Below are 26,746 nucleotides of genomic sequence, written 5' to 3'. Positions count from 1 at the left end.
CCTACGTCACATGATGGGTTGCCAACTGGCTCATTGACGGAACCCACTAAAATATGCAGACTCCAAATCTGACATCAGACCAGTGACGGAATACCACATGATTCAGTCATGGGACCTCTCCTGTTTGGTATCTACTTCTCTGAAAACTAGGAGCCATAGTAGTCCCCAAATGATGTGGACATCCTACAGAATGGCCTCACCGAGACAGATGCCGGGTGTCAGAGCCATGGCCTCAAGCTCAATGCCAAAAAGTGCATTGTCATCCCCTTTGGTAAAAACTCTGTAGCTATGAACTACCACATAGGCAGCAGTCTAACACTGTGTGATAAGAGACCTTGGGACCCAGGTGGACAGTAGTCTCTCCTTTGATCACATTATCACAGTAGTCAGGAAGTCCTACATGGCACACCTAATCACAAAAGGGTTCTCCTCTAGGGAAAGAGGTAATTGTTCCCCTCTACTAGATGCATATTAGACCCATTATAGAGTACAATGCAGCAGCTGGAAAGTGACAGAAGTACCTCAGTATTACTGGCCTCAAACAGATGCCCTACACTGACAATCTCAAAAGAACTCCAGCTTTACTCTGTAGCATATTGCCTACTCCTAGGTAGGTACCAGGCTATCGGCCCAAGGGCTATGTCGTTCCCAGAGCTGTTGGACATGCTACACCTAAAGAAATCCCAATCCCTCTGAGCTACACGCTCTAGGGACCTAAAGCTTGTCACAACGATTAACAGGCCATGCTGGAGGGATAGATTCCTGTCCCAGAGAATTCCCGTACTCTGGAACATGCTACCCATCATGCAAAGTTCCTCATTGGCACTCCACGAAAAATGTGAGTGGATGGGAAATGGGAAATATACCCCGGGAATCACTTCTGTGGCACTGCTAGAGTGGCACAAGAAAATAACTTTCTTGGGTGGCATAATCCAGGGAACCTTGTTGGCTAAGCTTACATAGACCCTTGGGCAGATAGCCTAGTACCTACCTATGACCCTATTAGACTAAATGCAATATTATGCAGCATTGAAATGTGCTGACATGAGGATGGCAGTTCATAATTTACTCATAAAGCAAATGTCAGAGTGGAAAAGTTCAAATGGTGGATAGAGGGGAAGAGGAGAAGTTTAAATAACGTGTGTGTGGTTTGGTTGTGTGTGTGTGTGGTTTGGTTGTGTGTGTGTGTGGTTTGGTTGTGTGTGTGTGTGGTTTGGTTGTGTGTGTGTGTGGTTTGGTTGTGTGTGGTTTGGTTGTGTGTGGTTTGGTTGTGTGTGGTTTGGTTGTGTGTGGTTTGGTTGTGTGTGGTTTGGTTGTGTGTGTGTGTGGTTTGGTTGTGTGTGTGTGTGGTTTGGTTGTGTGTGTGTGTGGTTTGGTTGTGTGTGTGTGTGTGTGGTTTGGTTGTGTGTGTGTGTGTGTGTGTGGTTTGGTTGTGTGTGTGTGTGTGTGTGGTTTGGTTGTGTGTGTGTGTGTGTGTGGTTTGGTTGTGTGTGTGTGTGTGTGGTTTGGTTGTGTGTGTGTGGTTGGTTGTGTGTGTGTGGTGGGTGTGTGTGTGTGTGTGGTTTGGTTGTGTGTGTGTGTGTGTGTGGTTGTGGTTGTGTGTGTGTGGTTGTGTGTGTGTGTGTGTGGTTGTGTGTGTGTGTGTGTGTGGTTGTGTGTGTGTGGTTGTGTGTGTGTGTGTGTGGTTGTGTGTGTGTGTGTGTGGTTGTGTGTGTGTGTGTGGTTGTGTGTGTGTGTGTGTGTGTGTGTGGTTGTGTGTGTGTGTGTGTGTGTGTGTGTGTGTGTGTGTGGTTGTGTGTGTGTGTGTGTGTGGTTGTGTGTGTGTGTGTGTGTGTGGTCTCGTGTGTGTGTGTGTGTGGTCTCGTGTGTGTGTGTGTGGTTGTGTGTGTGTGTGTGTGGGGTTGTGTGCGTTTGTGTGTGGGGTTGTGTGTGGTTGTGTGTGGTTGTGTGTGTGTGTGGTTGTGTGTGTGGTTTGTGTGTGTGTGTGTGTGTGTGTGGTTGTGTGTGTGTGTGTGGTTGTGTGTGTGTGTGGTTGTGTGTGTGTGTGGTTGTGTGTGTGTGTGGTTGTGTGTGTGTGTTGTGTGTGTGTGTGGTTGTGTGTGTGTGTGGTGTTGTGTGTGGTGTTGTGTGTGTGTGTGGTTGTGTGTGTGTGGTTGTGTGTGTGTGGTTTTGTGTGGTTGTGTGTTTGTGTGTGTTTGTGTGTGTGTGTGTGTGGTTGTGTGTGTGTGTGTGTGGTTGTGTGTGTGTGTGTGTGGTTGTGTGTGTGTGTGTGTGTGTGTGTGTGTGTGTGTGTGTGTGTGGGGTGTGTGTGTGTGTGTGTGTGTGTGTGTGTGTGGTTGTGTGTGTGTGTGTGTGTGTGTGTGGTTGTGTGTGTGTGTGTGTGTGTGTGTGTGGTTGTGTGTGTGTGTGTGTGTGTGTGTGTGTGTGTGTGTGTGTGTGTGTGTGTGTGTGTGTGTGTGTGGGGTTGTGTGTGTGTGTGTGTGTGTGTGTGTGTGTGGTTGTGTGTTGTATTGTAATATTTAAACAGGATGTGTTTGAATGTTAATTTCCTGTTCTGAGGAAGTTGGTGAGGAGTCACTGACAAAGCTAAACAGGCACTTGTGGCTTAAATAAATGTTAAGTACAAGTTTACTTGGTTTGGACATTTTTTACGGATTTTCAAATTTGGTGTGCAGATCCCTGGCTTTGTGTAGCAGTTGGTTTTGTCTTTTTTTTATCGTTGAAATAGAAGTACTAGCTCACATCAGAGGCTTGGGAGGTCATTAAGAAAATGAAGTGTTGTAAAATTTATCATTAAATACTGTAAGCTCAGGTTAAGCTATTAGAGAATAACTATGTGAAGATAACAATGTGTGGTTACAAGTTGAATATTTTACTTTGCACATTTTAAAAAATAGATGGACTGGCCTAAACTCTGGACTGATGCGGTTGCTTTTTTTCCCCCTGGTAAATCCACTTCAGAAGTGGAGACTTACAAGGGAACAGATTTAGTGGCACGCCAGGCTGTGATTTTTTTTTTAAGTCTATTGTCATGCAAAGCTGACTAAATAGTTGAATCTACCCAAGCTGGAAATGTGTGACTAGCCCACTGAAGGAGGGGAGATGGGAGGAGTAACCTGACCAGGAATTGAAACTTGCAAAACTGCTCCTTATGAAGTCTTTTTTTATCTCCGTAATTTGACACTGCAAGTTTCTTCAGAGAATGTGTAGTACATCAGTAGGAACAACATTTGTAAAACTCTGCAGCTCGTGTCATTGACTGGTATGCACGGACTCAAACTTGGCAGTTTTTTTTAGGTGTTCCATTTTAAGTGAATGGAAGTCTAGTCTGACAACAAATGGTAGGGCTACTTGTTCTCTGTCTGTGCATTATGGGACAGATTTTCCTTTCCAAAGGAATTGTGATGTCTGCACCCGTGAGGGCAGACAAGAGTAAAAACAAAATAAAATTAGGAATGAGTACTTATTTTGCTGCAGGCAGCTTCGGGAGGTGTAGTAAATCATGGCAAGATTGAAGTTTTCTTAATCATTTGCCATAGTGGTCCTTTAAGGCTATGAAGGTTGACATGTTTGTAGCATAATTGGTTAAAATATGGTTTAGCCCTGTAAAGGGGGCCAATGTTTTGGTAAATTTTTCATTTGGTTTGGTCCTAATTTCAGATTTTCATAAATTATGGCTCCTGAACTAATTCGGGTGCAAACTGAAGAGCTCAGTTGCTTGGGGGTGAATAAGATTGTTTATTGAACTTGGCAACAGTTTCAAGTATCATTGAATGAGGGATTCCTGGGCTGCTTGGTAACAAGTGAAATCGGTATGTTAAACAGTGGTGGCATGTTAACTTTATAGCGATTTTTAATTGGTACGTATTGATATAGGGAGCCAAGAGTAAAAATTCAAGAGTCCCTGTAGATATGAAGTTTTTCCACTTTTTTATGGCCTGTCTGAGGTAGCTGCGGAACCAGATAAAGGGGCGTTGTATCCCAAGTAAGGACAACTTGTGATGTGACCTGTGGTAGGAAACTCTAGATCGGCTTGGAAAATAGTTGATTATTTTCCTGACTGTCTCGCCATGGGGAGGAAGTTGAAGATGGTACTGCTAATGTGAAAACATGTTGGGTGGGGCTAGATTCGGTGACAAAATAGTTGCATCTGTGCAGATCTCTGGATAAGTTAGTGTGGTTGTAGGTTTAAAGTGGTCAGTGCAAATCACCTTGTGTAGATGTAGGCTTTTCCAAAGGTGTTGCCCAACTTCATAATGTAAGAGTTTGCCTATGCTTTTCACAAATTCTCTACATCTGCTATTTTGATCACTGGAGTTATCAAGGTGAAAGCCCTTGGCTTTAAGCATCAAGAATATTTTTGAGATTTTGGTAAGGGTTTGAGAGTTTTGTTCCCACACAGCTGGAAATGTGGTGGTAGGCAGAATTGTCAATGACAGCTCTTTTGTTGGAGTTTGGATAAAACACGCGACTTATGTTAACAGGATAAGTGCACTCTACATCTGTAAATGGTTCAAGGAGGTCACTGTGCCAATATTTGAGCAAGCCTGTTAAAGAACCCTTATGCTTCAAAACCCGGTTTGTCTACCATTTGTAATTGATATTCTGGAGAGTTCTAAGATTTGTCTGAAAATATGTAGGTGTTGACAATGATGATTTGTGGGGAGGGGGATGGACCATCCCTAATGGGTTCTGATGACACTTATTACTGGATGCTTCTAAACACTATTTTCCTTAACAGATGGCCGCCAAGAACGTGTTATGTTCGACAAAATCACCTCTCGTATCCAGAAGCTCTGTTATGGACTCAATGCAGAATTTGTGGATCCTGTAAGTATGTCTCTAATGTCCTGCACTTTTAATAGTGCGCACTTAGTTACACTTAATGTCTTTCCAGTTCTGTATAGATGAGTGCTGTGGTGAAAGACATTGCTCTGGTCTATCCTCAAAATGAGCGCTACGTTTTCATGTCTGTTACCCACTCTTTCACATCCACGCTTAAGCCAAGTATTCATGCCAACTTCTGCAATGTGACTACTCTGTAGTGCGTTTAACACTGCATGTCTGTATGGTCTAAGACTGCAAAACTAGTTTAATGCAGTAGCTGCACAAAAGTAATGTCTTACTGGATTCAGTATGCCATGTGCGAGCATTGAAAGCATGATCCATTTACATTTTGCATTAAATTTGTAGCTGTATTGCAGATAGTTGTAGCATATTCCTCTGGTATAGAAAATTTTAGCATGGCAAGGAATTGTGCATAGCTGCTGCATGTTGAATAAATGTTCTAATAGAAATTCAGAGGTTTATTGATTAGGTGATTTGTGGCCAGTATTTAGTGTACATTTTAACAAATGCATGTGTGCTTAATGGTTCAACAGTGAATGCTCATCTATTTTTAGGCTCAAATCACCATGAAGGTGATTCAGGGTTTGTACAGCGGTGTCACAACAGTGGAGCTTGATACACTGGCTGCAGAGACTTCTGCAACTCTCACAACAAAACATCCAGACTACGCTGTCTTGGCAGCACGAATTGCAGTGTCCAATTTGCACAAAGAAACTAAAAAGGTGTTCAGTGGTAAGTTTTCTGTAAAAAGCTTATGTAAGGAAATCTTATACAAGGCCTTCTAGTATGAGACTTATAGATTTTATTTCAGTGGCAAGTTTTGGTTTAACACTGTTCATACATACTGCTAATACTTAAACTGGGCTTTTCTCTCCAGAGAAACTAACCTTTCCTATGGTTATTGCATAATTATCTGGTTCGATTAACTGGTGTTTGTCTTTTGGCTTTTCCCTGTTAGGTGTCGCCACAGCCTAACTCTGGTCCAATAATGATTCAGTAGATTTTTACAGTGCCAAGTTGCCAGGTCTATGCCCAACCTTCAACAAAGGCATGCCCATTCACATGTCTTTCAGAATGCCACTTGATTGTGGGGAGGACATGCAGACTCCACACAGAAGGCACTGCCTGCACTCCAGCCGAGAATCTTACTGGGAGGCAACAACACTACCCCTGCACTACCATGGATTTGTTTAACTGGTGTATTGATCTAATTTCCTGGCTTTTTTTAGTAGTAAATCCATTGTATGGATTGGCCTGTTCAAGTATAAAATTCAACCCCCTTAAGATTAAAAGCTGGCCTCAAGTCATAACACTTCAAACTATGGTAGGTGGATTGCTGACACTGCAGTGCAGCATAAGGGAGTGCTGTACTCTTGAATGTCCTTCAGATGAGGTGTTAGAGATCCCATCTGCTTGAGTTGGTGGTAGCTGAGGTGGAAGTAAGATTCTGTTTTCTCTATTGAAGAGTAGGGGAAATTCCCTGGTGCCAGGCCAAATTTTCCCTAGTAGTATAAAACTACTCTGGGTCTATCCTGAAAAGGTCACCAACTTCAAATTATCAATTATGCCATAGGTAGCTCTGCATTATATTTTGGAAACTATTTGTGGTTGCTGAGGTAGCTCTGCATGCAAAACCTCTTCAATACAGAGTAAAATTGTAAGTTTCGATTTCCATTTCTCATTGAACTGATTTTTAAGTGGCATCTTAAATAATCTGGAGTGCAATAGAAGTATGCTTGAAAGGTTTAATTTATATTGTATGCCAAAGGGTTGTTAAAAATGCAAGTTTTTGGTGTATGCATTGTTGCAGTAGGGTTGTTGAAGACATCTGTGCCTAGTAGTAAAGGTTTGTATTTCATACTCCTAATGTTTAGTGCTGTTGCAGTTTTCTCTTCTGGTATGCCAGAGATCACAGTATTTCAACTTTGTCAATCCAAGTTTTTTGGTTGCAGTTAAGATTTGAGATGACACTACTACCTTGTATAAAAACTCATTCTTGCATAAAATCTAATCTGGCTGACTTCTCCCCATTAGATGTGATGGAGGACCTGTATAGATACATAAATCCAAGAAATGGGCGCCACTCTCCCATGATAAGTAAGGAAACGTACAACATTGTCATGGCAAACAAAGATGTAAGTAGCTTTTTTAAAATTTCAGTTTAAAAGTACTGAAAAGCTAGTGTGAATTGGTTGCTACCTTAAGTAATTGCTGTGGTAGAGTGAAATTGTTTTCCAACTGACATGTGCCAGGCTATGGATAGAGAACCCCTACCCATTCTATCAAAATTTCTAAACAGTTGTAGACTAGGCAATCTAATGTGCCATGGTGTCAATTCAGACAACTGCCTTGTCACTCAACTGCTCAAGTGACAGAAGTATAGGAGATGACAGTAACTGGTTACTGAATTTGCCAGAACTTAAGCATAATCCCTCATGTTGACTATTTGGGGGGGGGATTTTGCTTTCAACCCTTCAGACTGATCTACTCTAATTGGCAGAGGCTTAAAAGCAGCCTACACTTCTAACCGTGATCATTGGGAATCTGCATTTAATGTTTTCCCAACAAATCTGATGGAAGAAGGCAAGATGCTAAAGCTGCCTCATCTCTGGCTACCTCCACTTAGTACATGTGCTACTGATTCCATCTGTAAATGGAGCTGACTGTCCAACTACTATAAACTGCATCGTTTGAGGGAGTTCTCACTTCCCAAGAACTTTGCATCAAGTCACTTAATGCTGTTACTAATGTTGGATGTATAACATGCTGGTATGTTACTCAGCCACTGCACCCAGCCCTGTTAAAGCTCTACTTTTACTGCATGTGGATTCTGGGAAGACTGATTAGCTAAACTTTCTTAACCTGACTTGAGGTTTCCTTTAAAGGCTAAACCAGTGTCTGGAAGTATCCTGCAGTGGTACTTTTTTGTTAAATGCCAGATTGGTTGCAACCAGTACAGGGCCATGGAACTCTTTGTTAACAAGAGTAGATGCTACGACTGTTAAAGCAGTGTGAGGGCACTTATCTGCTTCGTGAGCCTTTAGCCATCACTATCTAACAAAGTTCAGGTTCCCCCCACTTTGAGGTGTGAAGTGTGGGAGTCAGACTTGCAAAACTGAATTTATATAAACATTGGTCAGTATCTCCTGCAAGAATAAGGTTTAGGAAGCTTGCCAAAAACCCTTTTGAACCTAGGAAAGGTTAAAGCAGTTGTAGCCAGGGTATTTGGTTATGGTACTGATGGGAGTGGACCTGTCATGCAGGCAAGCAAGAAGTGCTTTATTCCCCGGACGTTGTCTTCTAAACTGGAACTTAACAGGACGGAATTTGGAGGGTGATAAATCTGAGCAATTCTGAGTCAAAATGGTAATCTACTAAGATTGCATGTTCATGCTTTATCACCTAGTGGATGGCCTTTCCTAATGAGGTCCACATAAACTAAGCTCCTTGCCAGTGCACAAGTTTTGGTACAGTTTTTTGAGGCATGTCTTTTATCATTCTTTACAGTGCACCTGCTGGCAGTTGAGGCTTTAAGACTTGTTTTGAGGGTCCAAGCCTCTATAACATGCACACTGTCTTCCCTTTTGAATGAGTTCACTATGAACATTTTAATAGCTGTGCATTGTCAAACACCCATTAAGTGAATTGCATACTCCATATGAAAATTTTGCATCAGTATTCCTTTATTTCAAATTTAACTGACGTCCCACTCACTAGGCTGGATGAGGTTACTGTTGGCTGCCTGTCGGGTGCCAGAATCTGCCACATAACACAAGCACTTGGGTCACTCCAGAACCAGTACAAATATGACTCATTGTTCATGTTGGTGTGAATGACCTGAGATGTACCTCCCTGGACTACATGAGAAGAGACATGGAAAAGCTCTCTGATCATGTAGCCCAGGTGGGTATGACCCTGAGTAGCATCCTGCCCTCGCCAAGAATACCACAGTATAAATTGATAAATTTCAACATTGGCTAAGCTTCTAGTGTCATTCCTAGGGGATCCAGTGTCTCAGCCTGGGATGACATGCTCGACTGGCCTTGCTTCACAAGAGACTGCTTGCACCTGTCACATCTAGGCTTTTGAATACTGGCCAAGCCTCTTGCTGCCCCCATAGTGCCTTTTTTAGGCAAGGCTCAAAATTCAAACCCACCTCAGTAAACATCAAATAAGAGGGTTATGCTACTAAACGCCAGGAGTTTAAATCTCAATGTATGCGCTCGCACTCCTCAGTATGGAGAACGTTGACATCTGTGCAGTATCTGAAACCTGGTTACATATTGGATCTGGTCATCACCAACATGGGCGACAGGTGTTCCACACCAGAGGTTTAACCCATCACTGGTTAGATCGGACCATAAACTAATCAGTCCACACCCCACCACCACCCCCAACTAAGGAAACCACAGTAAAAAAAAAAAAAAACTTTTCTAAAGCAAATTTCACCTTAAGACAGGTGGTAGTTTCACAGCCCCCATGCTAAAGGATAATGCTGTCCAAGATGCAGAAACCTTTACAAATGCACTCTGAGCACCTACAGTAATGCATGGATCATGCCATCCCTAGCAAAACCAAGACTCTCCCCTAAGAGAAGGAAACCAGTCTGGTGGACCCTGGCCATAAACATGCTATACAATAGGAGGAAACTAGTTCAGAAAAAAAGTAAATCCCAAGAAGGAAAGACATGCCTGATCAGTATCGGTAAGAAACTAAAGCCCCTCATAAAATCCTCTAAGGTTAACTTTGAAAGAAAAATAGCCAATGATTCAAAAGATAACCACAAAGCCTTTAGCTATGTCAAGAATCTAAGTGGCAACTCGCAGATATGCTCTGAGCTAGTGCAAAATAACACAGACTATACTGAACCCATGGATTGCCAACATCCTGGCAGATTCAGTGCAAACTTCACCCCCCAAAGGGCCCACAACAATACCAGAAAAGTGTCGTGTCCCGGAAATCAGACGCACAGGTGAAAACAGCCCTGCCAAAAGCATAGCGTCAATGTGGCCAGATGGTGTCCCCCAGCTGCGTCTTGCACAAACTACAGAACAAACTAACCCCCCCCACCTAAACATACTGTTCAACGTCAGCCTCTCCATAGGCTACGTGCCCATAGAATGGCGCACAGCAACAGTTCTGCTCCAAAAAGGAGGGGCCACAACTGACTCTGGTAACTTAATGCCCCGTAAGCCTGACTAGCCTGGTCTGCAAGGCTGTGGAGCTTATGGAACTTAACAAAGACTTTGGGAAACTCCAAACACTTGACCTGACCCACTTCTGCTTTAAGGGCAGATCATGCCTACTAAACCTGGTTGACTTCGAGACGGTCATCAAGGCCATAGATGAGGGGAAGGTAGTTCACACAGCCTACCTTGACCTCACCAAGGCTTTTAACACCATTCCCCACTTGGGAATTGTAGAAAAACTCACCAACCTGAACATAAACCCCTACGTCACGAGATGGGTTGCCAACTGGCTTAGAACTCGCACGGTGAGAAGTGGGCTCCAGGTGAGAAGTGGGCTCCAGGTCACTCTAAACGTCACAAATGGTGTCCCAAAAGGCTTGGTCCTGGGACCCCTACTGTTCGGCATGTACTTCTCAGAAGTACAGGCAAACACTGGACTATGGCTCACTGTTTGCCGATGACTTTAAACCGGAAGCCATAATTGACTCTCTGGCTGACATTCTCCAAAAGGGCCTTACTGAGACTGACACCCGGTGTCAGTCATGGTCTCAAGCTAAATGCCAAATGTATAGTCATCCCGTTTGGGGGAAAAACAAAACACCCATGAATTACCACATAGGTGGCAGCCCCCTTAATACAGAAGAGGTAATGAGATCTGGGGACCCAAGTACATGGTAATCTCTCTCCTTTGACAATTATATTGCCAAAGTAGTTGGGAAATCCTATGTAGCCCATCGGGTTCGCATCTAGAAATAGAGGTTATAGTGCCCCTCTACTAGTCACTCATCAGACCCATCATACAGTACAATGCTCTGTTTGGGATGCATCTCACAAGGTACTTCCAACAGCTGGAAAGACAACAAGTACTTCAAGAGGATTAGTGGTCTCCAAACGTATGTCCTATGCAGCCCGACTGGAAAAACTCCAGCTGTACTTGGTGGCTTATCACTTAATCTCCCCGACTTACAAAGCCATGTCCAACTCAGAATTGATGGGACATGCTCCACCTAAAGTAATCTTGACACTGCGAGCCACTCGCTCTAGTGAGATAAACCTCGCCACAACAATAAATAGAACATGCTTGAGGGAATAGATTCCTGTCGCACTCCCCATGCTTTGGAACAAAATGCCTAACTACATTAGGGAGAGCCCCTCACTAACGCATTCCAAGGGAGAGCTTGACGAGTGGATGGGTAACAGAAAATACACCCTTGGGATCACTTCATAGGCTCTTCTTGACGGAGGCTCAATCAATGAGGTGAAAGCTGACACTCTGGCTAGGCTTATAAATGCCCTTGGGCAGATAGCCTAGTACCTACCTATGAACCTAAATCGTGTTTCTGCTGCAACTATTTTTTCAAGGATGTGCAATTATGGGTAGATGTACAGAGCATGTGCCTCCAGCAGCAATGTCCACTTAACTTGTCAAAAGGTAGAGGGGAGAAAAGGTGTACTGGCTACATATGAATAACAATTCAGTAAAACTACTGGAATAAAACCTACCTTCAGTAGAGCAGGTTCTGCTTCTGTGACATGTTTGTGGAATGCTGCCTTAGACGACTGCTGCAAACTGGTCACCTTCACCTTTTTGTGCTACACTGTAAGCTTGGTGTCTTGATCTTGCTTAACAAATCATTTAGGGTTTTTACTTGGTCCAGGAGGTTGGAAGTGCTTGCAGCTTTTCTTTACATGCCAACTAAACCCTAGTATCAGTACTGAGTGTATTGGGGCAAGTCCCCATAATTTGTGCCTTGGCCACATTGAGCCATGAATCTCTTCCCCTGTCCTTGACCACTCTAAATTTCTTGAACTCCCATCGTCTGAAAAGTGACTTTGGCTTAATTAGGTATTGATGGCTAGCTTGCAGGTTTGAGTCTGCAGCTGCAAATTCTGGTTCTAGGATTTTTTATACCAGGCAGTTATTGTAGCTACTTGCATTTATCTTTTCAAAGCACATGTAAAACAGTGGTGGAGTCATTTGTGGTAACTTATTCCTGATCAATGGTACTGTGGGATTTGTTCGCTTAATCTGCAGTGTCTCCTGAAGCAGACATCGCCTTAAGTGGCCTTTTGGGCTCCACTCGGAACTTAACAGCAGTATGGGGATGTCCTCACATAGATCTCTTTGCATCCCATCTAAATCAGCTACAGAATTTTTGCACCAGGACTTTCCACAGAGAAGCTTGGAAAGTGGATGCCCTGTCATTCAGTTGGAGGAACCTCTCTGGGATATGCCTTTCCGCCTCTACCTCCTCTTCCACAAGTTTTGAAGATGAAACGGGACAAGCCCAAGATGATGATCTTGCTGGCTCCGAATTGGCCTCTGCAGTTTTGGTATCCAACTCTTTTTTTAAAAAAAAAAAAAAAAAAAAAAAAAACTATGCCTGGAGCCCCCTTGGGTTTTACCTCAGTCTCTGAACCTTCTGTCCCAACATCAGGGTCAGGTTCTACACACGTCAGAACTCTCAGCCTGGCGGCCTGGTTAATCCAGGGCCTTTTTCTTTCCTACCCAAGCAGGTTATGGATGTCATTTTAGAAGCCAGACGTCCTAGCACTAGAAAATCTTATGCAGGAAAATGGAAAAGATTTTGTTCCTGGATGCAGGCTCGGGATTCTGATCCTCTTTTTCCTAACATTACTTTAACATATCTCTTACATAAAGGTGTCCTTTTTTTCTCTTCCATTAAGATCCATGCCTCTGCTATTTCTGCTCATTATAATACAGACCCTCCCATCTTTTCCCACCAGCTCATGAGAACAGTTCCTCAGAGGAGCTAAGAACTTAAGACCTCCTAGATCTCCTCCCATTCCTGCTTGGTATCTCAATTATGTTTTGGAAAAACTAACATTGCCTCCTTTTGAGCCTGCAGCTTCTGACATCAAGTTTTTATCTTGGAAGACTGCTAAGACTGCTATCCTGTTGGCACTAACCTCTGCCAGGAGAGTTTCAGAGTTACAAGCTCTTATGGCTGTGGAACTTTATATTTTTCATCAAGACAGGGTATCTTTGAGGACTAATCCGACCTTCTTGCCTAAGGTGCTTTCCAAAGTGGCTTTAAATCAAGCTATCCACTTGCCAACCTTTTTCCCCACTCCTCAAAATAAAGGGGAAAGGATCTTGCATTCCTTGGATGTACACAGACAGCTACGTTTTTACCTGAACAGAACCAAGGACATCAGAAAATCAGAACAAATTGTTTCTTATGCTTTAAGTTCCCAAGGTAAAGCCATTTCTAAATGGATTGCTCATGGAATCAGATTTTGTTATTCACACCATGGAAAGCAAATCCCAGGGAGCGTACGGACTCATTCACCAGAGCTGCTGCCACTTCTGCGGCCTTCCTCAGGGGAGTTCCTACCAAGGACATTTGGAAGCTGCAACTTGGAGTTCAGTGCATACTTTCTCTAAGCACTACAATCTACCGCTCTACTCGTTTAGGGCAGGCTTTGCCTCTGCAGTCTTGCAGGGCCTTTTATCCACCCCTTCTTTACGACCACCTCCCTTTCAGCTTTGGGATTCTACCCTACAGTCATGACTGCAACAGTGAAACACGAACATAATACAGTTGTGTACACCTACCATAAATGTAGATGTTAGTGTCTTCACTGTTGCAATCTGGGTTTCCCTCCCTCCTGTCCCCTCTAATTTTTGTGTGGTTCTTATTTTTCACCATTCTTCTGAGGTGTATTTGCAAAGGTTTTGGGACTCCTGACATCTGGGGCAAGAAAAACTGGAGAAGATGGCGTCGGCTGTCTGCTTTATACTCCTGGCGCTCTGACATCAGGGAGCACGGTTGAACAGCCGACGCCGGACCCAGACTTTGGGATTCTGGCCGACCGAGGGCTGCCTGCCAGCAGGGGAGAACCCTACAGTCATGACTGCAGCAGTGAAGACACTCTAACATCTACATTTATGGTAGATGTACACAACTGTACTTTGTGTACACTTACCATAAATGTAGATGTTGGTGTATTTGCTGTTGCATTACTGGTTTCTTCTTCCAGCCCCCTTTTCTCCTGGGACACAGACTGGACTTTTCTCTTCCTGGTCTAACCTTTTTGGGGCTCCTGACAGTTGAGGCAAACTGAGGAAATAGTCTGCTGCCTTCCTTTGTACCCGTTGTCAGGCTTAATACCGAAGGCAACAGACATCCTATACCAAGGACTTTGGTATTCTGGACAACTGTGGGCTACCAGGAGCTGGATAACCCACTTTGTAAGGACTGCAACACTCTTAACATCTACACTTATGGTAGTGTACACAACTGTACTTTCCTAATCCGGTTGTCAGTTGCACTTGGATTGAGGAAACTTTTTTTTTTTACGTGGATGGGGGGGCCTGTTCAAAGAAGGGTTAATCTCTGGATATTTGCCTTTCAACAGGTCCCAGGTAAGGATCTAGCCTTTAAAATGGTAATTCTGGTGCTGTTTATGTGCAGGTCATCCAGGGTAAGGTCTGACTATGCAGTCTGCCAGGCATAGCTCTTCCTCAGCCTGCAGGAAACCATACAAGGATAGGGCTTTGAGATGTCCTACATAGGACATGCTATGCCCTGCAGTCTTTTTCATATGGTTCCTTTGGGCATTACCCCTTTGCCTGGATATTAAACAAGTGGCATCTGTGGGCTTGAATGCTAAATACAATCCAACAGTGACCTAAGTTCCACAACGCAATTATTTCCTCACTATGGAACACAGCAATTTAGCCTTTGATCATGTGCCCAAAGTCCCAGACTATTGGGTTGGGTGTGTTAATATAGCTAAACCCGGAGAAGATGACTTTCTAAATTGTATTTCCTGGCATTTAATTGTATTTCCTAGCATTTAATTTAGTTTGCGTCTGATGCAAGCTGTTAGCCCTTCCTGGAGAGCATCCAGATGTCCTTCAAGAATGCAACTGCAGTCCTAACATATGGGTTGTCCTTCCTCAGGCAGCCCTCGGTCGGCCGAATTCCAAAGTCTGGGTCCGGCGTCGGCTGGTGTCTCCTCCTCTCCGTCACAACGGCTGGAGTATAAAGGCATCGGCCGATGCCATCTTCAGTCTTTCTTGCCGCGCGGTGCCCGAAGCAGAAGCAGTTCGCAAGTGCAGGTCGGTCAGCTCCTGTGTTTTCAGTACCGAAGTCATCTAAAAGCTAAGTACCCCGTTGGGGAACATTCTTTCTTGCCTCAGCCGATGTCAGAACAAATTGAGAGTTAATTATTTGTCTTGTGGTAAACAAATACCTCATAAAGACTTCCATTCTTACTGTCTTCCTTGCCTGGGCCCAGACCACGACGTCTCAGCCTGTGCTGCCTGTGCTTGCTTCAATAAGTGCACTCGGGTGCCGGGCAGAATTTGCTGAAGACTTTTTCGGCGAATCCTTTGCGTATACCGTGCCGTCGGATCTACAGACAGCTCAATCTTCCAAAAAACAGGAGGACCGGGACCGGCATCCTCTACAGATTCTACTCCTAGACCCTCCGCTAGTGCTTCAGTCCCTGCGGAAGCGGTAATTCAACCGCTCCAGGCCGACGACTCTTCCTTCGGTCCCAGAGACCTCTCCGGTGCCGGTTGTTGGTTTTTCCTCCGGAAACCGAAGTTCTTGATTTACCACACCATTCCGGTGGACAAGGTTACTCCTGCACATGGGGCTGTTAGGCCTCCTGTATCTATGTCCATCAAGGCCTTTGCACGTGCTAAGGCCGCCAGCCAGGCCAAGGCCTATCCTAAACCTGCTGTCCAGGCCCCCTCTGATAAACAGATAATGTCTCTTGCTGCAGACCTTATTTCTCTTATCAGGGGGTCTCCGCCTCACCCAGACAGAGGTTCTCAGCCTCCTGCAGAGAAAAGGCCTAGAATTGAGCAGTCTGAAAACCCCTCTTCCGATGAGGCTTCTGGGGATTCTGAGCATTCAGATATTCAAGAAGAATCCTTCCAGGCCTATAAGGACTCTGATGCTGAGGAATCAATTCCCTCTGCCTCTCCTCCAGAGGATTTCTCTTTTGGTGAAGTCCTGCACTCAATGAGGGAACATTTCCAATGGCAGGGTCAGGAATTCTCTGACTCAAGGAAAAGGCTTCGTACCTTCCTAAAGCTTCCCCAGCACAGACCTTTAGCTATTCCTCCTGTGATGGATGTTTTGGATGATGTTTTCTCCGACTCCAGTGCTAACCCTGATTCTCTCCCCCCTGCTCCTGTCAAGCCAGACAGATGAGTCCCTGACACTCCAACATCTCTAAGGCCCACTCCGTGGATTTAGAAACTATTTCACAGGGTCCCAAGGGAGTGGCTACTTCCACTGCCAAGAATCCTTTGCCAGCGGATAGGGAAGCTAGGTCTATGGAGAGATGGGGTAAAAAAGTTTATACCTCTACCACCCTAGCCATGAGGTCACTTAACTGCCTTTTTCATACATTTCAGTACCAGGATTTTTTACTGGATGATTTACAGAAAGTTAGCCTCTCCTGAGCCTATTTGATAAAAAGGCATTGCAGGATCACATACATAAAACTCAGCAGGTTAACCATTTTCTTCAGTGTGGTTATGCATTGGAGGCTTCATGTAGGGCAGCTATGACTGGGGCTGTGATAGGTCGGCATGCTTGGTTAAAAGATCAGCCACTGCCACACCATGTCAAAGTAAAGTTACTTGATGCACCTCTGGAAAAACGGAAGCTTTTTGGTGCTAATGCACAAGATGTGTTGAAGTCCATTGAGGAAAAAGCTAAGTCAGTACAGACAGTCAAGGATTTCCTCCAGGTTCAGCCACCTAGATTCCGTAGAAACTGGCCTTCAAAGAATTGGTCCTTCCCAGACTCAAGACAAGTTTCAAAGGGGAAAGAACAGGCATGGCCGAGGCTAATACCGAGGCTCCTACAGGGGCAGCCAATGGCAACCTACAAATCAAAGTGCTGCAGCCAGTCCAGCTGCACCACAAGGACAATCACAATGACTTGACTTTCATACCGCCTACAAGGGCTCAGAGAAGCACCCTTGGGTGGAAAATTATCCTTCTCAAAAAACTGGCGCATCTTATCCAAGGACAACTGGATTCTGGATTTAATAGACAAGGGTTACAGATTCCACTTCCATACTTTACCGACAAGGCATGCCAAACCTGCCACAAAGGGCAGAGGCACTCATTCAAATTTCAAAGCTATTAAGTATAAAAGCAATAGAAAAGGTACCTCCTCAGGAACAAGGCCAGGGATTTTATTCAAGACTGTTCCTTGTTCCAAGAAAGAAACAAATGGAGGCCTATACTGGACTTGTCTACTCTAAATACATTTCTCATTGTGCCAAAGTTCAAAATGCTGACGTTACAGCAGCTCCTTCCCATGCTGGGCAAGGGGTCTTGGCTGGTCACTCTGGACCTCAAGGAGGCATACCTGCATGTCCCAATCAGACAAAGCTGCAGAAGATACCTCAGATTTCTTGCAGGGACAGAGCATTATCAATTCTCAGCATTGCTGTTTGGCTTATCTACTGCGCCCAGAGTGTTAACGAAATGCCTGGCATCAGTAGTGGCACACTGCAGACTCCAGGGAATTCAAATATACCCCTACCTGGACGACTGCCTCATACAAGCAGACAAACCTTAATAAAAAAACTTGGACTATGTCATGCAATTACTACAGGCCTTGGGATACACAGTCAACATTCAGAAATCAAGACTACTGCCATCCCAACAGATTTTCCTAGGAGCCAAACTGGACACACAAACAAAAATGGCCTACCTCAGAGGAAAAACAGCAGTTATCAGAGTACTTCAAAGGCCTAGCACAGCTCTCCCAGCTGACTGCAAGGAAACTCCTGCAGGCCCTGGGATTCATGGCATCATGCATTCTTCTGATACCTTTGGCAAGACTTCATATGAGAAAGCTGCAATGGTATTTGAAAAGCTTATGGTCCCAACACAGCCAAAGCCTAGAGGACGTAATCCCACTTATTCCATGTCTGCAAAAAGAATTATTGTGGTGGGCTCAAGCAAGTCAGTCAGGCATGTCTTTCAACAGACCTCAAGCAGGTCAAATAATTACAACAGACTCCTCAGATCATGGATGGGGGGTGCACATGGAGGGCAGATGCGTTCAAGGTCAGTGGACACCAAAGGAATGACATCTGCACATAAACCAAAAAGATGTTGGCAGTGATGCATGCAATCGAGTTTCGAAAAATCACTGCAACAAGGACATTTACTAATAAGGACAGAACACCACTGTCATGTGGTATATAAACAAGCAGGGAGGGACTCATTCATACCCCCTCTGCAGACTAACAATGATTCTCTGGGGAAAAAGCACAGAGTCTGAAGATACACCTGCAATCCCAGTTTGTGCCAGGCAAGGACAATGTACTGGCGGACAAGCTGAGCAGAAATTTCTTGGATCCACACGAATGGATGCTGCATCCCCACATTTTCTTGCAAATAACAAAGACATGGGGAAGACCGGACATCTCTTTGCGTCTCACACGAATCATCACCTGGAAAAGTTCTGCACCAGGACCCACCATCCTCTAGCCTGGACAACGGATGCTCTCTCCTTCAGCTGGAATTCCCTAAACATTTATGCATTTCCTCCTCTGCCACTGTTGACCAAGGTGATCTTGAAGATCAAAGCAGAACAACCAACAGGCATTTTGATAGCTCCAGACTGGCCAAAGCAACACTGTCCGTTGCTGTTGAGCATAACTCGGACCAAACCATGGCCTCTGCCCCTATGGCCCCTGCTCCTAACAACACAACTACAGGACTGTTCACCAAAACCTGAAAACATTACATCTGACAGCCTGGAAGTTACCTTAACTCCTTCCACTGCCACTCGGAAAAGTCAGTTCAGGACATCTTATTGGAAGCACGCAGACCTTCCACCAGAAAAACCTATTCAGCCAAGTGGAAGAGATTCAGCATCTGGGCTGCCAACAGGGGTCAGGATACAACAGTACTGAGTATACCTCATATTGGAATACTTGGCAGAAATGTTTCAGTCTGGACTCGCATATTCTTCCATAAAGATTCATGCCTCAGCAATCTCAGCAAGATACAATAGTGATCCACCAGTGTTCTCACATCCTTTGCTAAGACAGTTCCTAAGAGGGATAAAGAATATAAAGCCTCCCAGAAAACAACCAGTACCTGCATGGGACCTCAATTTTGTATTGGAAAAATTAACTCTTCCTCCCTTTGAGCCAGCAGCAACCTCAGAGATGCAATTTCTATCATGGAAAACGGTTTTTCTATTGGCAGTCACATCAGCAAGAAGAGCCTCGGAGATACAGGCACTCATGGCAGTACCTCCTTTCCTCATTTTTCATCAGGACAGAGTCTCTAAGAACAAATCCTTCTTTCATGCCAAAGGTAATTTCCAGGGTGTCTCTAAATCAAGCTATTCGCCTTCCTACTTTCTTCCCCAATCCTCAAAATAGAGGGGAAAGACTGCTGCATACCTTGGACATAGACAGGCAACTACGCTACTACTTGGACAGAGCTAAGGCCACCAGAAAGTCTGACCAGCTGTTTGTAGCCTATGCTGCTGGAATAAAAGGAAAAGCAATCTCCAAGCAAACCATTTCAAAATGGATTGGACACTGCATCAGTTTCTGCTATTCTTACCATGGAAAGTGTGCCAGCCAATATTAGGCCACATTCCACCAGAGCTATAGCCACATCCACAGTTTTCCTAAGAGGAGTGGGTACAAAGGACATTCTAGAGGCTGCTACATGGAGCTCCGTGCATACATTTTCCAAACACTACAACCTGCCTTTATACTCCAGATCCCGAGCAGGCTTTGCTTCGGCAGTCCTGCAGGGCATTTTAGCTACACTATCTTTTTCTTAGCTCCATCCACCCCCAGCTTGGCTATGGTATTCAACCCATATGTTATGACTGCAGTTGCATTCTTGAAGGACATAGTACAGTTTTGTGCCTACCATAAATGTAGATATCCGGTAGATGTGCAACTGCAGTCGGATTTTCCCTCCCTCCTTCCCCTCTTTTTTTTCTTTATGGGTTCCCCCTATCCCTATTAGCTGGGGGTATCTCCTATGGTGTATCTGTTTATTACTGTTGTGCATGTCTGGAATTGTTTATCCATTCATCAAATTTAGCCTTCCTAGGAGGGCACCTGGCATCTGGGGCAAGAAACACTGAAGATGGCGTCGGCTGAGGCCTTTATACTCCAGCCGTTGTAATGTCTGAGAGGAGGCAACACCAGCTGACGCCGGACCCAGACTTTGGAATTCGGCCGACCGAGGGCTGCCTGAGGCAGGACAACCCATATGTTATGACTGCAGTTGCATATCTATCGGACATCTACATTTTATGGTAGGTACAAAACTGTACTTTTTGGATTCTGCTCCTAATTTGCAGTAGTCTACAAATTGTCAGCCAGAGGCCCTTAATATTGGCATTTCCTTCTGAAGTAAATGCCAAAAGGAGCAGTCTGAGGACCAATCGCAGAGGGACTCTCCTCTTAATAGAGGTGAACTTTCCCACTTCTAACTTTGAGTCTCCTCTGTTAGCTGTCTGGCTATCCACCAGGTGACACAAGGGGGTCAGTGCCAAAGGGGTATTGTAAAATGCTCAAGAAGGTTGGCAGTGTGGAGTCTTTCCTCATCTGTTGCTTTGGTCCAAGTCCACCAGGTTGAGTAGGCATGATGTGCTCTTAATTGGGTTGGCTTTGGTGTCTGGAGGCTTTGTCGTTGGCTTTGGTGTCTGGAGGCTTTGTCGTTGGCTTTGGTGTCTGGAGGCTTTGTCGTTGGCTTTGGTGTCTGGAGGCTTTGTCAATTTCCATGTCTGAGATTTGTGGGTCTAATTTAAAGTCTGTAGGTGGCTCACCTTTGTGCAAGGGGTGACTTGCTGTTCTCCATTGGGCATTAAGCCTGTGGTCCCACAGCAATTCTAAGGGCCCAATGGGTTATCTTTCATGTTTTGGGATGTCATCTGGACCCATCAATGCAATGTTGGATGTGGAGAGAATTGTGGACCTGTTCCCTAATAAGAGTTTATTTCCTAGGGGAGAGGGCTGAATTTGTTTGCCAGTAGGCCAGTTATTTTCTGTCTTGGTATAGGTGAATCTGTTATAACTGTGTGCAGAGCTCATTTGTTGCTTTGATAGACATGGCTAAAGTCTTGTGGTTGTCCTTGGCCTGGGAGGCTAAAGTTCTCAAATTTGGCTAACTTTTTTCTGAGTGTGCTTTTTATCCTCCTGGGTGCTAAAACTAACTTTTGCAGTAATTTTTCTAGCCAATTGATGTGATTTTACCAAGGTAGCTTGTCTTTAGGCAAGTTATCTCTATGCAGCTATTAACATGTTTGTACACGCGTTTCATGAACAGTTCACATGGGCAACAGTTAGGGTGTTTTGGGACTTTGAAAACTTTGCCAGCTGATAATAGGAAGTTCGTTTTAGAGTAGTTCCTGAGCATTCCACAGCTAACTGAGGTTCCAAGAGATTGCTCTCTGCTTTGACCTTACCGGGAAGACGTTACACCCATTGGTGAGGACCAGATCAGTATGTTTGGTCAATGTATTTACAGTCTGGTCCAAGGAGTTTGGTTTAAATGCATGTTGATGGGTTTCCTGGGTCAGAGGGGATGTAGCTTGCGAGGAAGTGGTGACTGCATATGGTGATTTGAATGTGGAAGTTTTTTTGTCCTGTCTGACCAGCCTGAAGTAAATGGACACTTCCATCTTTAGACCAGACCAGCTACTACAGACAAGGACTGTGTAGAAAAGCCTTGCATTGCCAGTGTACTCTTTGCAGCTTTAAACTCCCTACAAGTGCTATTAAGAGAATGCAGAGGTTTCTGCATGGCTTAGTTACTTTAGACTCCTAGTATTGAACAGTCTCCTAAGATTCTTGGTTTTGATTTGCTATGTCGGAAGTACTTTGTCTGGCATTGCTAAAAGGCAGAATGAGAGGATCATGCTTTAGCTAATATTCAAAAGTAAGGTGCAGGCCATCCCTGGCAAGTAGTATAGTCTGACCATCTCCTTCCATGCTGGCAAGTATTGCACCCCTTGGAATGAGAAATCGCAGAAGTACTTTTTATATAAATCATGTACTGTGCAGCAGATTGAAAGACTTGCAGAGGTTTGTGTGATGTATATCGTGAATAGTTGAAAACCTATGCCTTTTTAACCAGTTCACTTTCTCTTGTCACTTAATGCTAAAGCAAGCTGTGACCTTGAATTCATGGCAGAGTTAAGTACAATACTAATTTTTTTCACTAACTTGGGTTGTGACCAGTGCTAATGAACTTGTCCTGAAGTACCAGTCCCTGGGTGCTGAGTCTTTTTTTCAGAGCCTTACCCCACCTTGCTCCACACAAAGCTGGCATCACTGACGCAGGTGAGCAATGTGGGAGTTGCTCAGTATGCAGACTAGTGTCCATGGCTTCTATGTATTGATTTGCCATGTTGTAGTTTGCCTATTTCTCAGTTGTCTGGCAAATTAGTGTCAAAGGAACTGTGTTCTATACCTCTAGTCTGAGGGGTCCTCCTGCCCTTTGCTGGTCCTAAAGGCAGCACCCTTTATCCCCTTCGGGCCCTCTTGCTTTCAGCACCTAGCTTTGGAGGATAACTATGGCTCCTCTCCCCACAGCATGCCTACATGGTCTAGCAGGATATCTTTTGGTGTACTAGCATTTCTAGCAAGGTGCTTGTAGCATGTACAGAGTATCATTTAAGTATTACTACTGGCACTTAACCGAGGTATTTGGGTAGCAACAGCCTTGCAAAGAAGTCGTTTTGCTTTTACAACTCTAATCAGCTGTCAGTATTGTTGAAAGCACTTCTATGGCGTTCTGTTCTCCTTGGGGCTGAAGGATGCTTAATTTCTGTACTGCATTTGCTGACTAGTATGGTTTGCACTGTTGGGGGAGGATGCAGGGACTACCAGGCCTTTTGGACTTGCAATAGCCAGTCTGCTCACTTGCTACTTGAACCTGATGTGAACTTTTGGCTTAAAGCAAGTGATCTGGAACTGGCCTGCCTTGCTGAAGAGCTTGCAATCTGTACTGTTGATTACTGCTGGGAAATGTTAAATATCAATCATTACTGTAACCTTTTAAGCAAGCCTACTTTTGGGATGCTGTCGCCACCATCTTGATAAACTCACTTAAGTCATAGGCACACTAATTTACACTAGCTTTTGCTTTACTCCCTGGTAACTCTGCATTCATCCCAGCCAAGGCCCTGTCAGGTAAACTTAAATTTGTACATATACTTTCCTATCCAACTGTCACTCGCCTCAACATAAATGAGTAGCTTTGGCTAAAATATAATTCATGCCCTTTCATATAGGAAGGTTATCTTTGGCTTGTGTGCCAGGTTCTATGAACCTTTGTATAACCAGTGTCATTGCAGCATTATGAATGTAAAAGTTCCAAAAGCCTACCTTGATATGAAGCTGACTAATGTTGCAGAGTCCATTTTTTGAACTAAGTCAAAAGTAACTTCAAATTCCAGTTTAATAACCCCTTTTTGTTTTTCCAGCGTCTGAACTCTGCTATAATTTATGATCGTGACTTTTCCTACAACTTCTTCGGCTTTAAGGTAAGTTGTTTCAGCTGATTCTACCATTTGTTAAAATCTAACCAGCTGATTCTGCTATTTGTTAAATCTAACCAGTGAGTTATCTTGCATCTAGCTTGGCTAGAATAACTGCTCAAGTCTTGACTCCAGTTTGGAGGAATTGTAATCGGATGTCTTTATCTCTGCAGACTTGTTTCTGCTAGTTCTGAACTGGTTGTGCTGATGAAGCATATGAGCATCTCCAGTCCATAACTCCTATTTTATATATGATGGTGCCATTCTAAACATTTCTAAAATGCTGTCTGCAATGTAAACAAATGGAGTTAGTTAAACATGTTTAGTACTCTGCTGGGTTAACTAGGGTGACAAAATTAAATACTGTGTAAACGTGAAGGATTCTACAATGTAAAGCCTGTGTAAAATTCATAAGGCAGGTTAGAAAAAGGGAGCTTTGTGATGGGTGAAACTGGCTGCACTTAGATGCAAATTAGTGGTGACGCTATTTTTATAGTAATTAAGTATTCCCACCTGGTTATGAAAATTGAAGTGCAAGATGAAATGCTTGGTTGGCAGAATTTCAAAGTATAAGCTGGGTAAATTCTGCAGTATGGTGAATTTAATTTAACTTGCATAATGGTCAACTCTTAAGTTGTCTGATTTTTAGTTTTGCAAGTGTTTTCCTGCATTACAGATGTGCACCTATGCCCATGCTAAAGTTTTTGAAATGTAAAAGCTTTCAAATAGAAATGTTCCCGATAGCTATTGGTCTAGCTTTTGTCCACTGTCTGAGCTACTTTAACTTTCTGGTATCTAAAGTGGTTTTAGGGTGTTTGAAAAGTTGCATGCCCTGTGGGGTTTTTATAAAGGTAGTTTGTATTTAACTTTTCTGAACAAAATGCTGTTTATCTTTGCTAAGTTAGGGTGTTAATGAAAAAGCTTTAGTCTGCACTTTAATATTTTGCTGGCTTTTGGGCAACAGCCACTGGCTGGGCATTTTGCTGCCAGTGTCTACCCCTATATTTCCAGAAGGGAACATTTGCCCATGCCAGCATTACTGTATAATAAGCCCCTGGTGTCAGTTTAGCTTTCTTACTGTGGATCGACCCAAGTTCAGCCAGCCTTCCAAAAAATGGAACTTGAGCCCTAAATACAGTTTCAAGTATGATCTTCCTTCAGGCCTTGCCTAATAGGAACAAGGTTTTCAGTTTTTGTGGATAATACTGTGCTTCTGTCACTGTATTAATTGGTCACCTTTAAGTTGTATTGCTGCACAGTCTTGTATACTAGTAAAGTAATTGCTGTAGGGTGCTATACTTTAACCATCTGGAAAATTGCTTTTTGGAAACTATGTGGACATGGTAAATCAACTCTTGTGATAAATACTTGAGGCTGGCTGAGAAGGCTTGTAATTTAGACCATAAATATGGCACATCTACACTGACCCCCTGCTTTCACATTCAGATGCTTGCATTTGGACACCACTGTTCAACTTTAGTTGGGGTGAAGGTGAGACTTGACTTTTAAGAGGTCACATTCACTGGTGAATGTGGTTTGTGCTAAATTTCAAGTTTCAGTAATTGGTGGATACACAGTGCATGGAGCACTTCTTAATACTGCGTTGTAGGCCATTTTCATGTCAAGCAAACTAGGGGTATTGAGTCCCTGAATTCTCCATAATGCCAAGGATGTAGTCCTTGTAGGTGTTTATTAGACTTGACCACGAGGGCCTTTTTAAGCCTAGCCATGCATCCCAAATATCTAAGTTCTAATAACTTTGGTAAGTGTAAGCATGGGCCTGGGAAACAATTTACAGGGCACCTCTGTTCATTAGACAGGTGCCAAACCCGGGATGAATTTCCAGATGTTATGTGATCCTATCTCGCCTACATTCTGTACTGATGGGTTCGGAGCCGATCCTCCGCTTCGATTCGGCACGCTATGCTATAGAGCGAAGTCTCTTATTGGCTGAGCTATTCTATATCCCGGGATGCACCACCACTACTTCCCCAGATCTCGTTTGCCGCTTACAAGCTAGGACGTGGTCTCTAACTTGGGTGAGCCAAGTGCTTTTTTTCTGAAAGTTTTTCTGTCGGGAAATTCTTTAATCTTTACCCAAAAGCTGTTTTAACAGCTATCGTTGTGTACAAGTGTGTTATTGTGAATTTTTTGTGGTACATTTGTTTGACTGGACAGGGAAAGGTTTCAGTTTAAGTTAGAGGGGCCTTCCCCTAGTTCTTTAGTGAGTCTTATTTCGGAGAGGTTCAGAGAGGTCAAGTACCTGTTTGAGTTGGAGGGTTCTTGGCCCTCCTTTTGGTGTATTTTAAGTTTCTTGGGCTTTCGCCTCAAAAAAAAAAAAAAAAAAAATTTTTTTTTTATTGTGAATCTTTGTACGTTGTGTTTTTCTCTGATATAGTGAGTAGTCTACAGGCATTGTCTAAGGAGCATAGACCCTCAGGATTTAAGAAATGCACGAGATGCAACTACAAAATGTCCATCACGGACGATCACTCATGTGTGTATTGTTTAGGCGCCAAACACCTTCAGGAGTCTTGCAGCGTGTCATGCTTTTTCCTCTAGGGTCCTCCAAGAGAGGAAGAATAAATTGATCTTTCCTTCGAAGAGGCCTTATCTTCCTCTTCCTCTCCAGCTAAAAAGAAATAGTCTGCTCCGACCAGCCCGTCAGAACTGACCACTAAGAAATCTAGGCAGGCTTCTCCATCGGCTCCACGGACTTCGGAGCCGAGGGCGGAACGGTCTGCCTCAATGCCTCCAGCCTCTACTCTGGTTTCGGAGCCGATGGCTGGGTCTTCGAGAGGCGGGTCACCATCGGCTCCACTGATTTTGGAGCCGATGAGGGTTGCCGGCTCAGACTCTTCCCCTTCGGCACCGAAGCCCTCTTCGGCACAGAGGGAAATTGCTATGGAATCTCCCTCGGCACCGATACTGAGTCTATTCGGAGCCGGTCCCCCAGTCCTTTGGAGCCGATGGAGAAGTCTGTTCGGACCCGGTCGGTCTCCTCCCGATCTTTCAAGATGTCGGATTCGGACATCGACAGGGTGCTCCTAAGACTGTTTCAGTCTCCTGTATTCCAGAAATTAGTTTCGGCTCCAGCCCATTCGGCTTCGGAGCCGATGGCCCACCCTGTAGTTCTGGTTCCTCCTACAGCCTCGGCACCGTTGGAGCCGGTGCTGG

At 44.1% G+C, this 26,746-nt stretch overlaps 1 protein-coding gene across 1 annotated transcript in view; it reads left to right on the top strand.

Moving 5' to 3' along the window:
* RRM1 (ribonucleotide reductase catalytic subunit M1) overlaps positions 1-26,746 on the top strand; it is an 848,556-nt gene that overhangs the window by 70,143 nt on the left and 751,667 nt on the right. The window contains exons 2-5 of the mRNA XM_044073038.1: positions 4,742-4,830; positions 5,403-5,580; positions 6,883-6,983; positions 23,516-23,575. Coding sequence (XP_043928973.1) covers positions 4,742-4,830; positions 5,403-5,580; positions 6,883-6,983; positions 23,516-23,575 — 428 coding nt within the window. The remainder of the gene's footprint in view (positions 1-4,741; positions 4,831-5,402; positions 5,581-6,882; positions 6,984-23,515; positions 23,576-26,746) is intronic.

This window comes from Protopterus annectens, chromosome 5.part1, assembly GCF_019279795.1.
Source record: "Protopterus annectens isolate FY-2018-M chromosome 5.part1, PAN1.0, whole genome shotgun sequence".
Lineage (NCBI taxonomy): Eukaryota > Metazoa > Chordata > Ceratodontiformes > Protopteridae > Protopterus > Protopterus annectens.
Note: the sequence above shows the minus strand (reverse complement) of the source record. Positions and strands in the feature narration are given on the sequence as shown.